The sequence below is a fragment of the Sciurus carolinensis genome, chromosome 1 (genome assembly GCF_902686445.1).
Source record: "Sciurus carolinensis chromosome 1, mSciCar1.2, whole genome shotgun sequence".
In the NCBI taxonomy this organism is placed as follows: Eukaryota; Metazoa; Chordata; class Mammalia; order Rodentia; family Sciuridae; genus Sciurus; species Sciurus carolinensis.
Genome location: NC_062213.1, coordinates 41,898,895 through 41,921,007, shown reverse-complemented (window position 1 = coordinate 41,921,007; position 22,113 = coordinate 41,898,895). Strand labels below are relative to the sequence as shown.

The following is a 22,113-nucleotide window of genomic DNA, read 5'->3' as shown; positions in this document are numbered from 1 at the left end:
GAGGCTGGGAGGCTGCCAGGGCCAGGCTGGCTACAATTTAGACTTTGGCTGTCATTTTAAAAGCCATACAGAACAGTTACATGATCTGTGCTGATGTTTTAAAGGGTCAGTCAATACCCTGATCTGTAGCTGAGTTTGGAAACAGAAGAAAGAGTTCAGAACATCAGCTGATTTCTTCCTGTAAACGCTAAGTGGAGCAGATGGCTGTAGACCTGGACCACTCGGGTTTGCTAGAACTCCCACCCACAGATTAAGCAGGCCTGTCCTCCCATGGCCCTTTGGACAACTGAAAGCTTCTTCCACAAGGCAGGGCTTGTCCCACAAGATTTCCACATGGTTGAAGGAGCAGATAAGAACCTGTGCTGTCAGTAGGCATATAATTTCCAAAGAAGACCCAAAAGAGGTTGAAATCCTTTTTCTAAAGTCACCACTTCATTCAAAGAACAGGACTAGAAGGCCACAGTGTGCAGTAGTGGAGATCTGTCTATACTGAGAAGGATGCATTATCCAACCACCTCGCCTTCCCCAGCACACACACATACATGTCTTTACATGTACACACATGCAGACACACCCACATACATATAACATACATACTTATGCAATTGTTCTGATTTATGATATTCAAGACCTTTTGGGGGAGGTGTACTAGGGATTGAACTCAAGGGCACTTGACCATTGAGTCACATCCCTAGCCCTATTTTGAATTTTATTGAGAAATGGGGTCTCACTGAGTTGCTTAGCACCTCACTTTTGCTGAGTTCAACTTGGAACTTGTGATCCTCCTGCCTCAGCCTCCCGAACAGCTGGGATTATAGGTGTGTGTGCTACCACACCTGACTCAAGATCATTTTGTTTGTAAAGAACTGACTACAGGAAGCACAAGTGGATGCAGGTTGACCACTTAAACATCTTTCTCTCTTAAGCTGGAGGTGGTTAAAAGTTGGTGGAGGTAGGGACCCAGGTACTTATTAATAGTATCATATACTATTGTATATGTGTGTGTGTGTGTGTGTGTGTGTGTGTGTATTCTTGAAACATTTCACGAATTCAGAAAACTATCAAAGAAGTCTAAGCAAGAAATATTAGTGGCAATGAGATAGATGGAGAAAAGAAAAAGTTGAAAAGTTAAAATGAATGGGACTTGGTATTTGGTTATCTGTTGGGCAAGCAAGGGAGGGAAGGAGTCACCAAGATCATCCTGAGACCAGTCGGGAGGTAAGCACAATTTGTCTTTCCTCACACACACACCTAGGCACACACATACTTGGTCCTTTTCCACGCCCTGGTTCCGGCCTGTCCACAGAGCCTGTTCATCCTGATTGTCATGCTTGAACCTGTGCGAGGCTCCTGCAGCACGCCAGCCAACCTTCTGTCTGTGGGTCAGCATCCGTGGATTGAACCAACTGCAGATCAAAAGCATTCAGAGAAATTATTGCTGTTTTCTTGACATTATTCTATAAGCAGCACAGTGTAACAACTGTTTACATGGCATTTGCATCATTTTAGGTACATGTCATAATTTATAGATGATTTAAGATATAAGAAGTTCTGTATAGATTATATGCAAATACTGCACCATTTTACCTGAGGAACTTGAGTGTCTTTAATTTTTGTATCTCTGGGGTATCTTAGAACCAACCCATGCCTTCCCATTCCAAGGCTCAACTGTAAACTACAATGTCCTGGGGGCTTCCCAGGAGCAGGACACTCGGGGGTCTTCTGAAGGTAGTTAATTGGCAAATCTGCTCATTAATAATTCTGCTAATATATGCACTTCACTCTTTGTGATTTTTTTAAATGCCCTGTATTTTAATCGCCCTATATTTCTCTTTGGAGAAAGCCATCTGCAACCTGTGATTACTTTAAAAGAAACCTTCTGAAAGCAGAGCTTCCCCTTCTTTACCTTTCCCTAAGCAGCCTGTTACAGAGTAAATAGAGAGTAAGGAGGCTGCAGAATTTGGGGATGGAGGGACCTTGTCACTCTCCTTAACCTACTATATAACCTGCATCAGCCCCAACATGTTTCTGTCAACCTGGAATTCCCTGTGATGAGAACATGCTGTTCCGGCATCTAGGGAGAAACTTTCATCTCAGAGCAGTTGGGGCTTTTATCCTCCTTTCTTCAGATTCCCCACTTCCACATCATATTCCATATTCCATATTCCATTTTACTGCTTTTCAAAAAGTAGATCTTTTTAGAAAATTCTGTGACAAAATACCTGAGAAGAACAACTGAAGGAAAGGTTTATTTTGGCTCACAGTTTCAGAGGTTTACTTTTAGACTTGTAGCAAGGCAGAAACATCATGTGGAAGGTCCCAGCAAAGAGAAAGCAGAGAAGGACAAGGAAGCAGAAATACCCTTCCAGGGTACACCCCAGTGACCTACTTCCTCTAACTAGGACCCACCTCCTACCGTTTCCACCACTTCCCAGTAATGCCATCAGCTACAGGCCTGTCATGGATTGATCCATTGATGAGGTCAGGGTGCTCAGGGTCCCCTCCCAAGAGCCTCACCTCTGCACCTTGCTACACTGGGGACCAAGCTTCAAACACATGAGGTTTGAGGGGTGTTCCAGAGGCAAGGCATAAGAGAGTCCTTTCAGCTTTGCAAACCAAAATGTGCTTGACCTGAGAAGACATTAGATGCAGTGGATTTTAGGAGAGATAAGAAAGCACTGAGCTGCTTGCTTTGATTTCTCAGAAAGTGTGATTTCTAGAATTTGAGAACGTTATAGTTGTTTTAGTCAGTTTTTCACTGCTGTGACCAAAAAACCTAATAAGAACAATTTTAGAGGAGGAAAAGTTTATTTGGGGCTCACAGTTTCAGAGGTCTCAGTCCACAAATGACTGACTCCATTGCTCTGGGGCCCCCAAGGTGAGGTAGCACATCATAGCCTAAGTGTGGTGGAGGACAGCAGCACAGAATGTAGCCACCAGGAAGCACAGAAAGATCTGCCCTCACCATGGACAAAATATAAACCCCAAAGGTACACTTCCAATGACGTGCCTCTTCCAGCTATAGCTTACCTGCCTACGGTTATCACCTAGTTAATCCCCATCCGTGGATTAGTGCATTGATTAGGTTAAGGATCTCATAACCCAATCATTTCTTCTCTAAACTTTCTTGCATTGTCTCATAGATGAGCTTTGGGGGATACCTAAGTCAAATTTTTCCATTTGACTGGTAATAGGTCATATGTAATAGCTTTTACTACTTTCTATCAGAATAATTTGGGGAAGAAAGGGTATGAAATAGAGTCCTAGGAAATGTTATATTGTCCTATAGTTTTCATAAATATATAATATGTTCAAAACAAAAAGACACTGAAATGGAACCAAAATTCTTACAAGCATAAGAATTTTTTAGTATTAAATTATTTAGTATTTAATAAATTATGATAGTTTGGGTAGGGTTTATTCTGTCTTCTTCCCATTTCTGAAGTTTAGTGAGTCAGCTCTTCTTTTCCAATATAAACATTTAAGGCTTTATAATTTCCTCAGATCCCACCTAACTATCCTTTCAGTTTTGATATGTAGTATTTTATTATCAGTGGTACTCAATTTTTAGAAAATTCTATTATGATTTCCTCAATCCATGACTTTTAGAAATGTGTTTTTAAATTTCCAAATCTACTGGGATTCTTTAATTAATATTTTCATTACTGGCTTTAACTTAGTTGCTCTGTGGTCAGATGACATGATCTGTGTGAAACTTTTTTAAGATGTGTTAAGCCTCTGTAAAATTATTTTGCTTCCCATTATAACCCAGCATTTGCAATTCAGAGTAAAGCAGGACTTGTCCATTTACTCCAAGAATCTTATTATTTAAACTTTCCTATTAAAGGATCAGGACATACATTATTTTTCAGGAGCAGCTCTTATTCACTTCTGAACCTGGAAAGCCCGTAGGTTCTGGAGTTCCATTGATTGTTTGCCTTCATGTTCTACAGGAATATGCTGTGAACTGCCATGTGATCACCTGGGAGAGGATTGTCAGCCATTTTGATATATTTGCATTCGGGCATTTCTGGGGTTGGGCCATGAAGGCCCTGTTGATCCGAAGTTATGGTCTCTGCTGGACAATCAGTATTACCTGGGAGCTGACTGAGGTAAGAAGTGGGAGGAGGGTTCCAAGACTAACACTGTACATACTTCATGTGCAGGAAGAAAAAGGTTGTCAAGTAGTCAATCCATTCTCCAGCCCCCATGGTGAAAAACTGTATTTACATCATCCCATGAGACTATTTTATACCTTTGTTTAAAAAAACAAAAACTATACAAAAGCTGCCTTGTTTACTTAATGAAATGTGTTTCTATTCCAACAGTCCTAAGAGAAACAAATGAAATCAAACTAAAGAATAAAGCGAAATTCCCAAGTGAGACACATGAATGATAATGAGGGAAATCTGCTTAGAAGTAAATAGGTTGGATAACCCACTCACTATTTTCCAGTCTGAGATAAATAGGTTTTCAGGCATTACAAGGGCACTTAAAGGGTTTTGTAACTGAAAAATGAATTCCCAATCGAAACTACGATACCTCAGTGACCAAAACTTTGTCTCATTTAATTAATGAAAGTGATATACTCTTTAAAAACTTAGTAAAATTTGGGGAACAAATTCATTATGGTTCAATTTTACATTACTATTCATCATTCCCAGAGAACAAAATTTGACCACGTGCCCAGTGTATTCCTCAATGCCTGTCATTGTCCCAACCCCAACCTAGAGAAGAGTGCCAGTTAGATATGGCTTCTATTACCCTACCTCTCATGGCTGAGGAGGCTTGGAAGTCTGAGATCAAGGTGCGGGCAGGGTTGGTTTCTTCCGAGGACTGTTGTGGAGAATCTTCCAAGGCCTCTCCCATCCTCTCGCGGTTTGCTGTCCATCTTCTACATTCCTTGACTCATAGATGCACCCTGCCTTCCTGGTCAGCTGGCATTGCCCCTGCGTGTCTCTCAGCCTTCCTTCTTGTTATTTCTATAAGGACACAAGTCATAATAGGTTGGGGGCTCCTCCACTCCAGTTCAACCTCATCTTAACTACATCAGCAACAACTTCACTCCCAAATAAGTTCACCTTCCAAGGAGTTGACTTTAGGTCTTCAAGTGTAGGGACTTTTAGAGACATAGTTCAAATCATTCATGACAGAGCTCAACACCTTATATGTCACCACGAATCCTCAGGATGGACAGGAAAGGCAGTGGGTATCTGTCCACTCCCATTGTATGGACAAGGAATCCTCTAGAACTCTGAGCCTCGCTTCCTTGGTTGAGCCAGGATTGCATTCCTCAACCATGATCGTGTCCTTGCACCACGTTCTAAATCCTAATCCAGCTGCCTGGCCTTGTGTATGTAAGGCACCTGGCCTTCCCAGCTTCCTTGCCCCTCACTGGCTCTCTAGATTTCTGTCCCTTCCTTGCCCTGCTCCCCAGTGTCCTGTGGTGCACGGGTCCTGAGACTCTTTCTTAAAACATTTCTACAGTGCAGAGGAGTCTTTTCACCCCTCTGCTCCCGCTCCCCTCTGATCCACTGTCGTCTCTTGTCTGAAGCACTTGTCTTCACACTGTTTATTGCCAGAGAACTCCTTTTCAGTCCTCCTCAGATCAAGACCCCTCCTTCTAAGATTTCTTTGTTTGTCCCTTGCTCTTAAAACAGAATGCAGACTTCTGAGCCAGCCAGAGAGGCTGGAAGGGGACCTGACAGCTGCCTCCCAGCCCAGCCCCCTGAGCCTCTCTCTCCTAACCTCTGTGCTGCTCCATTTCAAAGATCTTGTGCCCTTCCCCACCAGAGCCCTTCACCTAGCCCCACCGCTCCTCACTCCCCTCACCTTAGCCTGCTGTGCCAGAGCTAAGCTCCTGAAAGAAATTCCTCCCTGCCTCTCTGCTAGCTGTGCTCCATTTGGACATGTGATGGGTGTCTCTTTAGCTTCTGGAGGGCAAGACTCATGCCTGCATTTTCCCAGACCCAGGTACTCTGCCTTACATATGGTGGATGTGCCATGGTTCCATAGTGAATGAATGAAGGTGACTGCCAGCTCCTCAGACTTAGTCTCTTGGGGCCCATCTTGCCCCAGAATCTGGTACTTTCCAGAAAGCCCCTATGCTAAGGGTGTTCTCCACCATTACTCCTGTACATAGTTTTATTCCAGCAAACAAGCTGCTGGCTTTTGCAGTTTTTCCTCTTCCTTGTCGAAAGGCCAGTGTTTCAGTTCACTTTGTGCTTGAAACCTGGGAGTACCCTTCAGGGGTAGTGTAAGGCCCACCAGGGCAAGAATGCAGCAATAAGTCATCACATGTAATGGCTGTCCTGTAGCTTCTCCGTGACAGATGCATCAAGAAGAAAAGTTTCTCATGTGTGTATATTGTTTATAGGTTACAAAATGCTCTGTGGAAACTTAACTTTGCAGTATTTATTCTGTTACTTCAGAGGTTTGCAATGACTTGGATGTGTCTTTCCAGAGAATTCTTTGACCTGGGCTTTGTAACTTCACCTTCCTTCTTAGGTTGGGCCTTCACACAGCAGGGCATGCTGCTCTGGAGACAACCAGCCCAACCTTTGTTTTGGACAAAACAGTATCTAGAGAGACTTTTGTTCACCTTTCGAACACCCTTAACTGCTCCCCCTGTCTGGACCATCTTCATCTCCATCTGTACTTCTTGAAATCAGTCATTCATGGCCTAATGTTGTGACTCCAATATGTCTCCCTTCCAGAAGCCTTCCCCAGTGGCCCTTAGTCAGAGTGAATCTGCTGCATCCCCATGCTGTTCTAATGATGTCAGCGTGGTAACACTTGCCTCCATCTACCTCACTTTATAGTTCTGGATAGCTGGATGCACATCTGGCCTCTCCCCTTGAGATCAGCTACTGTGGCTTACCTTGTCTCACCACTGTGCACATCATGGGTGCTTAAAAAGGACTGTCATCATGGGGAGTTGGTTAGTGTGAGAAATCCTGGCGAGCTGTCAGATGCCTGTATCATGTCATCAAGATCTAATATTTCAGCATTTGTAATTTTTCCCCTGATTTATCTACACACCTATGGAATATTTCTGAAATACACAGCTTGAATTCTCAGTCTGCTAATTTTGAGAACTCTGCCAGTACTTTGTTGTCAGTTATGAAAACTCAGTCCTGTTCCCCTCTCAGATCCTGTTGTGTTGTCATCAGCCAAGGTAACTCATTGGTAATCTATTTTTAAAGAGGTGCTGTCTTCTCTTTAAAGTCCAATGTTTAAAAAAGGAGAGCTATGCGGATAAATGTTGTTTGTAAACCATGTGCATTATAAAAAGGAAGGACCAGATTCCAGACTTTATTATGGTTGTTTTCTTATTCGTTAGAAAAAAATAAACCACTTTTTCTGAAACAATGCATTATTAAGAGGAAATGTATCATTCTGTATGGCATCTCGGTTTTGGCTTTTTTCCCAACCTTCATCTCTTGTGTTCCTCAGCTTTTCTTCATGCATCTTCTGCCCAATTTTGCCGAGTGCTGGTGGGACCAAGTCATTCTGGACATCCTGTTGTGCAATGGCGGCGGCATCTGGCTGGGCATGGTGGTTTGCCGGTTTTTAGAGATGAGGACTTACCACTGGGCAAGCTTCAAGTGAGTCCTCTTCCTTTTGGACATTAGTCTCAGTGTTGTAATATATGTTTAAGTGCTTTACAAGAAGTCATGTGTAGTGGCATCCTTGATGCCGAGGAAGGAAATTCCCTGTCAGCAGCCGAAACTCAAAATTATACACCTGATTTCAACCAGTTGTCCAGGATATGCTGTCACTTATGATTTTCTCTTTTTCCCCTTGTATATTTAGAGGGTCCTAACACCCTCTTGGTTCAAAATGTTTCTTAAATCCATCCATTTAAGATGGATGCTCCCTGCTGCCTCAGCCTGCAGTCTGACTCCCATCCCTACCTTAATTGGTCTCCTGTCCCTAGAGACAACACTTCTCACACCATTGCTTGAGTGGACTACTTCAGAATATCAGGTTCATTGGGTTGGGTCCCTGTGGTGGCTTCTTATGGTCTTTAGGACAAAGTGTACCTGATGGACTGGGAGGGGAGGACCCTCCTCCATGCCCTCTTGGGCACCTGATACTCTGTGGCTAAATCACACTCCTTCCTCTGTACCTGGGCTTTGGCCCATATTCTCTTGGACCAGGCTGCTTGTGCTTTTCTTTGCTGACTTGCCTCACTTGCCACCCCCTCCAGAAGCTGTCCTTGATTCTGTGTTAAGTTGTATGCCCCTCTTCTGTGCTTCTGGGGAGGGCAGTGCATGCCACCATCTTTGCTTTATTCTGCTTAGTGCAACTGGATGTGGCAAGCGATGTGCCATTGAGGAGAAGGACCGTGGTGGTGATAGGAAAGTAGTTGTTTTCTTTGTATTTAGAATTTTGTTTATTTCATATAACAAAATATGAGCATTTCCCATATCATTCAATATTCTTCTAAAACATGATTTTAAAGGGATTCTTCATATCCTGTTGTACAAATGAACCATGAAGTATTTAGCCAGTTCCCTTTTATGGTTACTTGGTTGCTTCAAGGTTTTTGCTTTCAGAAAGGCTAGAGTGAACATTCTTAGACATATTTTTGTATGTGTCTCTGATTTTTTAAAAGACTAAATACTTAAGAGTAGACCAATTTATATTCTAACCTATTGTGTATGTGTATATTATATATATGCAAACACATACACATAATTACATTCACTGTTTTCTTGAATTTTATTTTAAACTTTTGTCAATTTTATCCCACATAAATTTGTGGGATAATGGATTTCTAGTTTTTTTGTTTTCTCTTTTATTAGTGTTTCTTATGCTTGAAGGATATTATCACTTTGCCATAACTGTGACTTTATTTTCCATTTTGTTATCCCCTTTGTAATCTAGTGTTTCATGGGTTTTTATTTAAATAACAGAAAATTTTTCATCTTTTTATTAATGTCAACCTATATTTTCTTCTACTTTTTTATTAAAAGAATTTATAAAATATTTCACATTTATTTTGTTGTGTGGTATGAGGGGAGATTTCATGTTTTTGCCTTTGACTCACCAGTTTTCCTGTCTAGTCTTCTCTTTGGCCACTGATTTTGACCAGACATTTTAAGATTGAAAGGCAATAAATAATGTGACAATACCATCACTGGGCTAGACGTTGCTACAGGTGAGCTTTATAAGCAGCGTCTTTTCTGAACCTTCCATCGGTGCCGGGGTGGTCACTGTTCTCTTCATTTCAAGGAAGGCGATACTGAGGCTCATATTTAGTGATTTGCTGAGGACACACAACTAGAAACAGTGGAGTCTGGGTTTGTATCAGGCAGATTCCTTAAACATAGACACCCGGCTCCCCTGTTTTTAAACATTTATGCTTCAAATTCAACTCCAGAATCATTTTGCCAAATTACCAAAATATAAACCCAACTACTAAACAAAAGAAATCTTAGTGTTTTCTTACAAAACATTAAATGTATAAATGAATGTAGGTTAATTTCAATTGAATGAACCCCTTCACTACATTGAATATTCTGCTTCTGGATCCTGCCGTATCTCTATGTCTGTCTTCTAGGTCTTTCCATGCATTTATTGCCCTTTTTAAAACATACATCCTTTAGAGTTCTGGGGCAGCATTTTAGTCAGCTGTTCTGCTGCTGAGACTAACAGTCAATTATAGAGGAAAAAAGGTTTACTTGAGGGCTCACAGTTTCAGAGGTCTTAGTCCATAGAGGGCCAGCTCCATTCCTTGGGGCTCGGAGATGAGGCAGAAGAACATCGTGATGGAAGAATGTGGTAGAGGGAAGCAGCCTACATCATCAGGAAGCAGAGAGAGAGAGAGAGAGAGAGAGAGAGAGAGTCTCCATGCTCCAGATACAAAATATATACCCCAAAGCCACACCCTACCGCTTCAATTAATCCCATCAGGGATTAAACCACTGTTGGGTTAAGATTCTTATACTCCAATCATTTCTCCTCTGAACCTTCCTGCATTGTCTCACATGTGAGCTTTTGGGGGACACCTCACATCCAAACCATAACAGGCAGTCTCGGGGCAGTCTCTGTTTTTGTTGCTGTTGTGCTGCAAATCTTGTTACTGTGATATTTTCCCGGTATGTCCTTGTTGATAGGTAAATGGGTGAAGGGATGGACCTGGTTTCCTCCACTCTCCCCTGTCTCCTTCCCCTCCAGAGAAAATGCCTGACTTATTGGTACCTGTGCCTTTTGTACTTAGCACAATGTCTGAGACATAAAGATTCTTGATGTCAATATTTATTGAACTAAAGACTCTCTGCCAGGTATTAGATGACATTTGCCTTGGATTTCTGCTCTCCTGTACTAGTCTGAGAGGGCTGGAATTTACACCATTCTGATGTTTATAAGGTCAGTCTACATTAGCCAGCTTCTTTCTCTCAAATATAAGACTATTTTTGTCATGGGCATGTGAAATTTTTAATTGAGTGCTTTCTAGAGTTAAAACTAAGAAATGTTAGAACCATGTTCAACCACCCAAATCGTTCACATCTCTTGAGAAAAAATAAGGTAGAGAAATGACATGGGCAGTCTCAAGACCATGAGAGCAGGTGCCATTTAATCAGAACACACCCTAGTGAGACAGAGTGTCCTTGCTGGCATCCCAGTTCTTCTGGGCTGATTCCAGGTTGCTGTCTTTACCGACCCTCTGCTTCTTTTGTCACCCATTTGTAAATTAAGACCTCTTCTAGCTCCACAATACCCTGACCCTGACAGTAAGCAGGTCCTTCTTGTCTTTGCTGAAATTCCCATCCAGTGTGCTTCTGTCCCCAGCCCCACCTCAGACCTTTGTCTGAGACTGTTCAAATAGAAAGGAGTCTTTCAGTTCTGGTATTTGCTATAAAATCATCAATGCACATTTTTCTCTTGGTGTTTGTCCTCTCCCTGCCCCGCCCCCTTTCTTTCTTCGGATTTTCACTGAAGCCTTTCTCTCCTTACAGGGACATTCACACCACCACCGGGAAGATCAAACGAGCTGTGCTGCAGTTCACTCCTGCTAGCTGGACCTACGTCAGATGGTTTGACCCCAAATCTTCTTTTCAGAGAGTGGCTGGAATATACCTTTTCATGATCATCTGGCAGGTATTTTTTTAGATGCCCGTAACTAGAGGAAAAAACATTGACCTTCCAGGAATTTAGAAGTGATGTTAACTTGTATTGCATACCAGCTTGGCATATAGAATAATTAAGCAGCATGATGTTGTCACTTCTAAGGCCTTACTTGGTTCTGAAGACATTTTAAAATGTGGATCTTTGAACTACAAGTTAGAAACAGATTCCCTGAAAAAGGTCACGGTTGGTATCCATTACCCAATGAATTAGGTAGCAGATTGCTTTTTAGAATATGATAATTTTCAGTACCAAAGGAACAAATGAGAAGGCTCTTTTTCCATCCCTAATTTATGAGTGATATTCAGAATTGTTCCTCGGTTGTTCCTGCTTTGAACAGTGTGCAGGGAGCTGAATCAGCTCTCTGCTGCCTATGGGCATGGGACACTTTTAATGATGAGTCTTCCAGTGTGTTTTTCCCAATGGTGACAAGCTTTTGTCCCCAGTGCAGAGTTATTAATATAATGAAAGTAATCCAGACGGCCAACAGTCTTGGCAAAGGATTCTCAGACATCTCTCATTTCTAGGGAGAGCCTCTTATTGAGCCTCCTATCCCTAGGTGGTTTCTCAACTTTTGGAGACTTATCAAGGGAAACCAGATTTTGCCTGAAAGACCTTTCAGCATCAACAGAAATTATATTTTGGACACATAAGCACAAAATACTCCCAATGAAAAGAAATTGTCAATATATGTCACTTTTAAGTCAGTCTTCCTTATTCATACCTAAGAATAGCAATGTCCATCTCAATAAATGGAGTTTATGTATACAGAAGTATAATGAATAGTTAAGTAACTATGGTTTGGAGAAGTTAATACAAAGAGCCCTCCGTATTTTCCGGTTGCACATCCATAGATCCAAACAACTGCAGATGGAAAATATTTGAAAAAAAAATCATGTGTATACTGAACATGTACAGAAGTTTTTCTTGTCACTATTCCCTGAACAACAATGATTTATATAACATTTACACTGTACAAGTTATTTTAAGTAACCTAGAGATGATTTAAAGTATATGGGAAGATGAGCATACCTTATATATAAATAGCAGATTTCTGTGTTCCTGGATGTCCGGAACCAATCCCCCGTAGATACCAAGGAATACTTCTATAAAACGGGACTATAAGATGGATAGGGATTAAGCTTTTCGTCACAGAGCAAATGTGACAAAAGAAGGTTGAATTTTCTCTTATTAGAAGGAAGAACGATTGGATTTGTGAGGGAGAGAGAGAGAGTGTGGTTCTTCTAGAATGGAATACCTTGGCAGCATTCCATAGAGCACACCTTTCCCAGGGCTCTGAGCCCCGTGTTACCATCAGCTCCCCATATGTGGTGTGAATTATTGTGCTATTTTTATTTTATATCCTCGAAGTCAGTGCTGTGGGAAAATAGCATATGTTTTATGTAACTGAAAAGCACCTGCCAGTCTATTGATGGTGACTGCAAAGCACAGTGTGACCTTTCTGTGGTCTCTGTCCTTTGATATCTGGAACCCAGCTCTGGACAGAGGGTAGCACATCTCAGCCAGTCTTCCAAGCTTCTGCCAAGGGCTCATCATGGTGCACTGCACTAAGGTGCTGACCCCGGAAAAGTACCCTGCCCCAGGTGAAACTTGGATGACCCCCATATGCTGTAGTCAGGGATTTGCCCTGTCCCAGGTGTGTGCTCCCTCAGCACATAGTCATCTCTCCATACAAGCTTTCCAGTCTACAGCTGGGCTTCCTTTAGACCTGGCCTGGTTTCTGTAAGGCTATGCAGGTGTTCCACAGCACCTGTATCATGTTCTGCTGTGCTTAAAGCATTTTTCTCTTACGGTCCCAGTAGATCACACACATGAACCAAGTGACAACCACACAAAGTAGGAAACATGACAATAGCTATTGTTCCGAGCCTTCATGTGCCCCACCCCCAACCTCAGGCCCCCAGTTGGTGAGTGCTCATGTTGTACTGGTGGTTACTAGTTTAAACAGCAACCCTGGGAAGACCCTACACATTTTCTGAAAATGCTTTGAACATACCACTTATTTTTAGCTATAGAATGTCTGCTTAAGGAATATGTGCATATGATTTAACATGACATACCAGGGTGACAAATCTCGCCTCCTTTTTTCAGCTGACTGAGTTGAATACCTTCTTCTTGAAGCACATCTTTGTGTTCCAAGCCAGCCATCCATTAAGTTGGTGTAGAATTCTCTTCATTGGCTGCATCACAGCTCCCACAGTGAGGTAATTGTGTATAGCCCGACTATCATTTGAGGACATTAACCTGCTTTAAGTTCTCCTTCCTGGCATAAGGGAAGTCATGTCAACTAGCAGATTTCCCATGAAAATGTCATTCTAAAGACTTACACATCCAGAATCCAGAATATGAAGAAAATGTTTTGTTCTAAGAAAACCTCAGCATGTTATTGTGACTTTAAAAAAAAAAAAAAAGTGAATAATCAATGCCACACTGGTAGTACTATTCATTATTTTCAAACCCCTTCATAGTCTTTCACTGCTGGTCTTTTTTTTTTTTTCTTTATATCCTTTCATGACCTATTTTTTAAAAATTGGTAGTAGTGACAGTGAGGTTTCTTAAAATGAAATTATTGGAATGTACAAAAGTTTTTATGATAGAATTCATAAATGGTATTATTTTTATAATGATACTTTATTAACTTTTTTAGACCCCATTAAACTAATTTCCTTTTGAAAATGACCTTCTTATCGTCATCAAAGACACGGCAATAATCTGGGTATTCATACTGTTATTCTCCTGCCTTGAGGTAGGGCCTTAGAAAGAGAGATGTTATTCAGAGACTGTCCCTTACTGACATTGACCCAGCATAGCTCTACGCAAAACATTTTCATTTGTTTCATTTTTCCTATTTAGAATTGGCATTTGGGGGCTGGGGGTGTGACTCACTGATAGGGCACTTGCCTAGCATGTGTGAGGCACTGGTTTTGATTCTCAGCACCACATATAAATAAATGAACGAAATAAGTGTCCATCAACATCTAAAAAAAAATATTTAACAAAAAAAAAAGAAATAGCATTTAGGTTTTATAAGCAATATGGAGTATAGGCCTTGATCAGCCGCAGTACTAAAGATCTTCCAGAGAAACATGTAAATTAAAGCATTTAAAAGAGTTCAGAAAGCATAAGATTACCTAGTTCATTATCTTTGATGTGTGGGTAAGCCACATAAGTAGAGGGGTCATTTGCCTAGTAAAGTAGATGTTCACCTTGGTCACCTTGGTCAAAGAGACCCCTAGCCAGCACCTCTTCATTATCTTTAAAAAAAAAAAAAATCCCCAGATCCTGAACTGAACTACCAACCAAATAAGATACCTCTGAGTCTTGTGTAATTAATACCCCAAATTCCATCTCTCTTTTTTTGTTATGAACCAAATAGGAAAGTGACAGTTGGTAAGCCAGCAGCCCTTGGAAACTTTATAAGCCAGTGACCTGTTGAAGTCCTTGTCTCATAGATGCTGTTTCCCTTGATAGTTTGGAGACTTCCTTCCTTGTTTAAAATGTAATTTACTCTTCAGCTTCCCAATTCTTTTCAGGAAAGATTTAGAGCAATTCTTATATAAAATTTGGAAATTTGGAGTAATCGTCAAAGTCAATAAGGGGGGAAGGGGAATTCTCTTTACAAAACAAAATAGCAAGTCACAACTGGTTTATCATGAAATCTCAGTATTAAACATTCTACAAGAAAACCTAGAGTATAAGAAAATTCAATGCTTTGACCTTTTAAGAGTTCCCCTTAATTTTTTGCCAAATTCTGTGGATTTCTACATAATTCTTTGTTGCCTAAAAATCAACCACTTTGTGTGCTTTTACACTGCTTGAGGTAGTGCTGGTGGAAGTGGATGCCTTGATCAGTTCTAGTGAATTTCAACCCAGATCCTAGTTAGCAAATGCCAGACCCTAACAGGTTCAGGATAAATCATCTACATCATTTTCTTCTTTTTTGATTAAAGGCTCACACAAATCTGCTCTGAGAAGACACTGAGTGAACACTCTTAATTTGATAACATAAGGTGCAATATAAGGGGATAGGTACGATCAAAGGGAAATTGGGTAATGAAAACACGTGTGAAGTGAGAAGGTAGCCTGCGTTCTTCATGGCAAGGATCCTTCTCTTGGGTCTTTGGGGTAAAGAAGCGATTGCTCATTCCTTCATGGATGAGCTTCAGGTATCTGAAGCCCACAGTAAATGCATCATTTTATGTGCTTGTTTATGTGCCTTTATCATGAAGCTTTCATCAAATCCTCAAAAGCATCTGATACCCTAAAATGATGATAAGCTCCTGTTTCAGATGCTACCTCTGAAGAGGGGGATGAGTTGGGGGTACCCAGGAGACTAAGCTGCGCTGTGTGCTGTTTGGCAGCCACTCAACACGTGTGGCTATTGAGCACTAGAAATGTAGCCAGTCCCCAGTGCCCTGTGCTGTGCATGTAAACTACACACCAGATTTCAAAGAGTTAGTACAAAAGCAATATAAAATACCTCATTATAATATTTTAATATCAATTTAAATGACATGATTAAAATGAATTTTGTCTGTCCTCTTTACTCTTTTAACATGGCAACTGGCAAATTTAAAATGACATCAGTGGCCCATACTATAGTTGTGTTGGACAGTGCTACTCTGAGTATTGCAGCTCCTTTTTCTGATCTTGTCAGCGGTATTCAAAGTCACTGGCATTCAGTGACAGTGAGGTGCATCTGGGGTCCCATAAGTTTCTGAGAACCAAAGATGTGTATATTTGCCCAGTTATGATCCGCAGCCTTGTCCCGAGGGTGCCAGAGGAGGCAACCAATGAATAGCGGAGCCAACCCTGTGGAATCGCCTCCTTAGAGGGAGGCTGAAGGAGCTGCCTGGGCTGCTCTGGCTCAAGGCTGAGGGCGTCTTGCTGAGACAAGACCACCTTCCCAGCAGTGTGATTCATTAAGCTCTGCTTCCCTCCTCTGAATTCTCACTCTCTTGCAGGAATGTTTGAGTGGGCTCTGGCTCTCTAGCCCAGCAAATAGAACTAGACCAGGTAGAGCACCTGGAGCAAGGCACGACCTTGTGAAGTGGGACCTGGTTCACATTCACTGTGAAAGTGATTTTTATTAGGTATCGCCTCATCGGTCTTCCAGAAGCTCCCAATGAATTCCATCTTTGTTCTTTCAGACAGTACTATGCTTACCTCACCGACACACAGTGCAAACGCGTGGGAACACAGTGCTGGGTGTTTGGGTGAGTATCTGACTTTGAGGAACTGTAGAAAACATGTCAGCCCTTAAATTTCGTGTGGTATTTTTTGGCCCTGTGTTAAGTGCCTTTCAGTGTCATTTCCCTATGAAGGCAGGTGAACAAGATTTGCTGTTTTCTTTGTTGTTTTGTTTTTTACATATCTTTCATTTAACATTTCCTTCCCTGACTTACTTGGCAAATTATAGAAAACATGGTGTAGAAACTGCTCTCTTTTAGAAAAAAATATTAGGAAATCAGAGACTATTTGCCACATAGAACTCAGATACCTTGTCTTATGAAATAAATTACATAGAGAATGGACCAGTAGAATTTCCTCAAATGTGTCTTGAGTTTGGGGCCTCATCCTGACGTGTGCCTACCCACGCTCATGTTGCCTTGACACCAGAATGACCCCTGAAGACAGCTACTTGCTATATACCAAACTATAATTGTACTGTTCAAAGAATTCATACAGCCACATGGTTATTACTTATTTTTTTTGTTACATGCACAAATGCTTTCTCATTATTTGCTATTATTTAACTAGCTAGTTTGAGCCCCTCCATCCCCTCTTCAGTATTTCAGCAAAGTCCTTCTGTACTTAAATATTAACAGTTTACCATCTTATTTAGCAACCAGAGTTCCCAAGATGTCCAGCAAATCTATACAGATTAGTTCCCTGAGGTAGCATACATTTAAGACCTAATCCAATTTCTGTATTAAGTGTGACCATACAGAGAAAATCTAAGGAAAACCCATAGTAGAAAAGAAATGACTAATTCCAACAGAATTTTAAATGGAATTTAAAAGAATAGACTTTTTTCCAGTTAAGAAATAATGCAGGTACATGGATTAAACTTCAAAAAAGAGTATTGAAGAAACTCAGGATCACCCGAAGAAGTCAACCCTTCAGAGATAATTGCTGCAATTCTTCAGTCCTTCAAAATGTGTGTGTGTGTGTGTGTGTGTGTGTGTGTGTGTGTGTGTGTACGCACATGTGTGAGCTTTCATTCCAGATTCTGAGGGGTTACCTATAGTATTGAAGGTTAAACATGTTGATTTTTGAGTTAGATTTAGGCAAGTCCCTCTCTCCCCTAGGAGACAAATGGCCATTTGTTTGATTCTAACGAATTCTGTAGGGGAAGGTGATTTTCCTCCCAAGTCATTGCAGCTTCCAGGTAGGTTAGGTTTCCTGTGTTTGGTGATATGTAACAAGAGAGGGAATTCACACATCTTCCCTTTTCCAATGAACTGAACCAAGGAGGCCCTTGCACTTCCCATGAATGGTGTTCTAGAAGGAGGCATGTGGGCCATTCCGAGGAGGAAGTGATCTCCCCAGCAGTCGGGGCCTTCTTTCTCAGTTACAGGATCCTTCCATGTGTGTTTTTTTCTGCTTAAAAGTACTCAGCAAGGTCTTCACCATTTCACCTGGGGAGGAAAAGGAGGTATGGGTCAGAGAGAGTGATGTGACAGTTTCTTTCTGACTGGGCAGCCAAAAAGTATAGTTCCCCTGTGTAGTTATGGCAAAGGTAAACGGGGCTCAAGACTGGTAGTAAGTGCTGTGATAGAAAGTGGTGCCTTATTGGACAGTGGTTAAAGTAAAATCCAAAAAACTCTGACTCAGTGTGCCTTATTGAGAATCGAGAACTCCCAGACCAGTAGTGCCAACACTTGTGAATTGTGTGAGAACTAGCAGTCTGTGCTGAAAAAGAACAAGTCCCTCTTCATAAGTCACATTCCCCATCCCGCCTGTGTGCCTGCATGGACACTGACCAGAGGCGCCTCCTGTGGTGCTGTCTGCACCCAGCCAAGACCAGGGAGGGTAAGATGGGGGCACACGAGCTTCCAGGCTCTTCTCTCAGTGTTCACCACCCAGGCCCCCACCTCCCTTCTTGTGTTTCACCCCATGACCCTGTTGCCCTCATTTTATTTTATTTATTTAAATGTCTAGTTTCCTTTAATAACCAGAAACTGTTTTATGACTATCTCTTTTAGTGATCTTAGGCTTTAGCCAGGTGTGAACATGTGAGAGAGTTGGCCCTATAAAGAGAGAGATTTCATCTTCTGGGAAGTGGGAGGGGTAGGTAAAGCAAACAAGACCACCCACCTGAGGTTTCCTTCCCACCGTTCCACATCCTTTCCCCCTGATCTGTAAGTAGTACATCCCAAAAATGTTTGTGTAAGTTACTTGCTCATTTACCTTAACACAGATTTCCATGTCACCCCTACAGATGAAAGGCTATTCTGAGCTCGGTACTTAATCATGTGGCACAAGTTGTGGCCAGGGCTCCACACAGCTGGGGAGTGGGACCCCCAGCAGGGAGGAGGTAATACTGTGGAGAAGCTGGTCTCCCCCTGTTGAGAGATCTTATTATGTTCCTTGAGGTCTCAGGAGTTTGGGGACTACACTGTGTGAACAAATTCCCCAAAAGTGCAGTTAGTATCCTCTTTATCTTTTTCCCCATTTTGATTATAATTGAGTGATCAATTTAAAAAGAGAGTATTAACCTGGCTTTAAAAAAAAAAAAAAAACAGCTGTTTTGTGGGCTCCTGCACCTGAGCTGGGGCAGGAGGGAGCCTAGTGACCCCTCCTCCTGAGTCCTTGGGCTGAGCCTTCAAGGGGAGAATGAGGCCCAGGACCAGAACCTGCCTGGCCGTCCCAGCTGCCCCCTCCAGCAGCTCCCTTCCGCATCTGTCATACCCATCCTGCTCACGCCCTGTCACCTATGCTTCCACCCTGCAGTCAACTCCAGACCAGAACCCTTAACCTCTTTCATCTTCTCCACAGGATCTGCCATCTTGAAACTGTTCTTTTTCTGAAAACTTTGACCTAGATTTCCCCCTCTTTTCCATTCTCAGTTTCCTATGCTGGCTTCCCATTCCACCCATCTCTCCCCCTATAATTTCTCATAACTGCTATCATTCTTCATGCAGCCATGAAACAGTTTGTTCGTTCCTCCTGAACAACAAGGAAGCTGAAGGGAACAGATGTTGGTAGGGTGTCCTCGTCCATTCTGTGACCCTGTCCAGCACTTCCAGGTCACCGTCATCCTCTTGCTGACCAACCGTGGCCTCAGCCTCTCGCCTGGCCTCTGCTGCAGGCTCTGAGCACTCACTGCCCGGGCAGCCTCAGAGCCAGTTCTCCTTCTGCAGGATCTTCGCCTGCGTCCCACTCTGTGTCCTGCCACTCCCCTCTCCCCACTCCTCACTCCTCACTCCAGAGCACCCCCACTGACAACTCAAAACCTCTGCAGTAGTTACTAAGATGTCTTTAGCAATTCATTCCCATTCCTCAAATGGCATCTTGTCCTAACCCCTAATAAATACATAAACTATTGAGCAGCTCCAGGACCCTCTGCCCCTCTCCTCTTTACCCAGGGGTTCTCTGAAAGAAAGTGCCAGAGCACAGTTGTAGTTTTATCTCTGTTGAGGTCCAGTGTATCTCTCACTTCCTCCAAAAACCTGTCTTAGCTCACCCTGATCAGAACTGGAACCACACTCCTAAACCTCAGGGACATTGCTGGCTTCCCGTAGGACTGTGTGATCAGTGTGTTTCATGGTCACATCTCATTCCCACTGTGGGAGAGCAGCTCCTGGCTGGCTGGAGGGTGGGTCCCCCACCCCTGAGGTTCTTGTACGTCTACAGAGCCTATTTGTGGGAATTGGGCATCCAGGCTGGTGACCTTCCCGGCCATGGCATCACTGTGGCATCCACAGAATCCAAGAGCAGGCGTTGTTGGCAGACCCAGCTTTCACATGAGCCTGGAGCTTTTGTGTCCCAGTGTCAGGGGTGACCCTACTTCCAGTCTTGCTCTGTACGCTGAGGATCTCTGACCCTTGCCTTGCCAGTCACAGCTACTTTTCTCCCCCATTCAGTGTAGCTGGCTCCAAAGCCAGACCCAGCTGAGGGTCTGCAGACCAGGACCAAGTTGGGATCCCTAGTGCCTGCCCCCAGGCCTGCTCTTCAGGCAGCCCACGTGTTTATTTGACTTCTAACCTTGCAAAGGATAAGGACAGTAGCAGGCACCAGAGGGAGGGGGACTCTGACTGATTCCAGGGAACTACAGCTGGGCCCCCAGGCTCAGCCCAGGAAAGATCACAGATATTTACACTGGAACCGAGTGAAGGGACATGTGGCAGAGCTGTGCAGAGGGAGGCCCCCACCCAGGGTGGAGGTAGGTGGTATCTCAGCTGGCAGGCTCAACACAGGCTCCCTGTGCCCTGGTCTCAGCTCTGACTAGCTGCCATTTGAGTCTTGGTATGAAAGAAATGTTAACCTTCTAGAAGGTCGCTGTTGATTAGGACTCCCCCTAGTGGGTGGGGGGCAGTGGCTGGTGGTTAGGGGAGTCCCTGTGTTGCTGTCACCTCCTCACTGAAATGTGTCCACAAGCAGAGACAACTGTTTAACTAAGACTCCTCCACACCCTGAAGCAGATCCGACCCGGAATGGCAGATTCAGAAGCACTGGGCTTTAGAAAACACTTCAGGTGGCTATGAAGTCAGTTGAGTGGGTCCTGATCAACATTTTTAAATGAAATGCAATAGAAAAATGCCAGAATGTCAAAGGAGGAAACAATTCAGTTAACGTTCTTAATTGGCTTTATTTTCAATTTTAGAATCAGGTAACACTTCATTCTATAAAACAGAGCAAGTGTTGGAATGAGCAAGGCACAGGTTGATTTTACAGACAGAAAAGGGCCAAAAAAAACAGAAACAAAAAAGAAAAAATGGATTCGTCATTTCAAAATCCCTCTCCCTGCAATGGTGGACAAGGAGACAGCAATAGGAAACTAACTGATTGGTTAACATCAGATTACTTCCATTTACCTTTTTTGTGTGTGTAAGGATTAAGGCAGAAGGAACTTCATTATCATGCCCGTTGAAACTGGACTGTTTGGGAAGTTTGGTTTTTATCTCTCCTGGAACTTGAGCATGAGTCACTCCATTTTGACTTTTAGCTTGACCTGTTGGGACCTGGGTAGGAACTTAGTTGAAAACAATGGCCTCCTAAAATTTCTATTCGACAAAGGAAGCACATTGCTTTGTGAAACTTACATTTCAGTGGTGTGGCTCGAGGGTAGAGGGTCACAATGGAAGATATGTTTCCTGCCCTTTCTAGTCCTTTGTCACCATGCTTTAGAAAGGGGACCTAAGTCTGCTTGACTTTTCAGAGAGCTAGCATAATAAACCCAGGACATTCTGTCTACCTTAAGGACAGACAGCGCACTGTATCCTCGACCCGGCCCCATTGTAGGAGTTCTTCAGAAAGTCTCAGCCAGAGACTCTCTTCCCAGCACTGTGCAGGCTGAAGTAACAGGAGTCTTCTGGACTTCAGGATTACAATGAAAAGCCTTCTGTGTGTATTCCTCAACCAAAACGAACTTTCCCACGCCTGGCATGCTTTGTTGGGGAGAGAGGGCAAACAGATTCAAGTGAGCTGTCCTTAAACCTTGTCTGGTTGGGGTTAGGAGAAAAGACAGTCCCCAGCTCTCTAAAGGTAACGTCAGTCTCTCTGCTTTGACAAAGTGGTTCTAATTCCAGGCATTTCACTGTTTGGAACAAGCCATGTGTGACCTTTGTGTTTGTCAGTAGACAGGGACCAAGGTCATCTGGTTCCCTCTTGCCTCTTTAGAGAATATCCATGTGAGTGTGTCAATTCCTGCATGTCCAGATTCTGGATTAAGCAAGGAACACCAAAAACAAACAAACCAACAAAACAACAGTGGAGTCATCTGAAAGTGGT

The 22,113-nt window shown here is 42.7% G+C and overlaps 1 protein-coding gene across 2 annotated transcripts in view; it reads left to right on the top strand.

Annotated features, from left to right (window-relative positions):
• Window positions 1-22,113, top strand: part of Ptdss1 (phosphatidylserine synthase 1) — a 62,775-nt gene that overhangs the window by 29,395 nt on the left and 11,267 nt on the right. For both annotated transcript variants that reach the window (XM_047554352.1, XM_047554348.1), the window contains exons 5-9: window positions 3,954-4,112; window positions 7,456-7,607; window positions 10,968-11,109; window positions 13,249-13,361; window positions 16,308-16,373. In XM_047554352.1, the coding sequence (XP_047410308.1) occupies window positions 3,954-4,112; window positions 7,456-7,607; window positions 10,968-11,109; window positions 13,249-13,361; window positions 16,308-16,373 (632 nt within the window). The remainder of the gene's footprint in view (window positions 1-3,953; window positions 4,113-7,455; window positions 7,608-10,967; window positions 11,110-13,248; window positions 13,362-16,307; window positions 16,374-22,113) is intronic.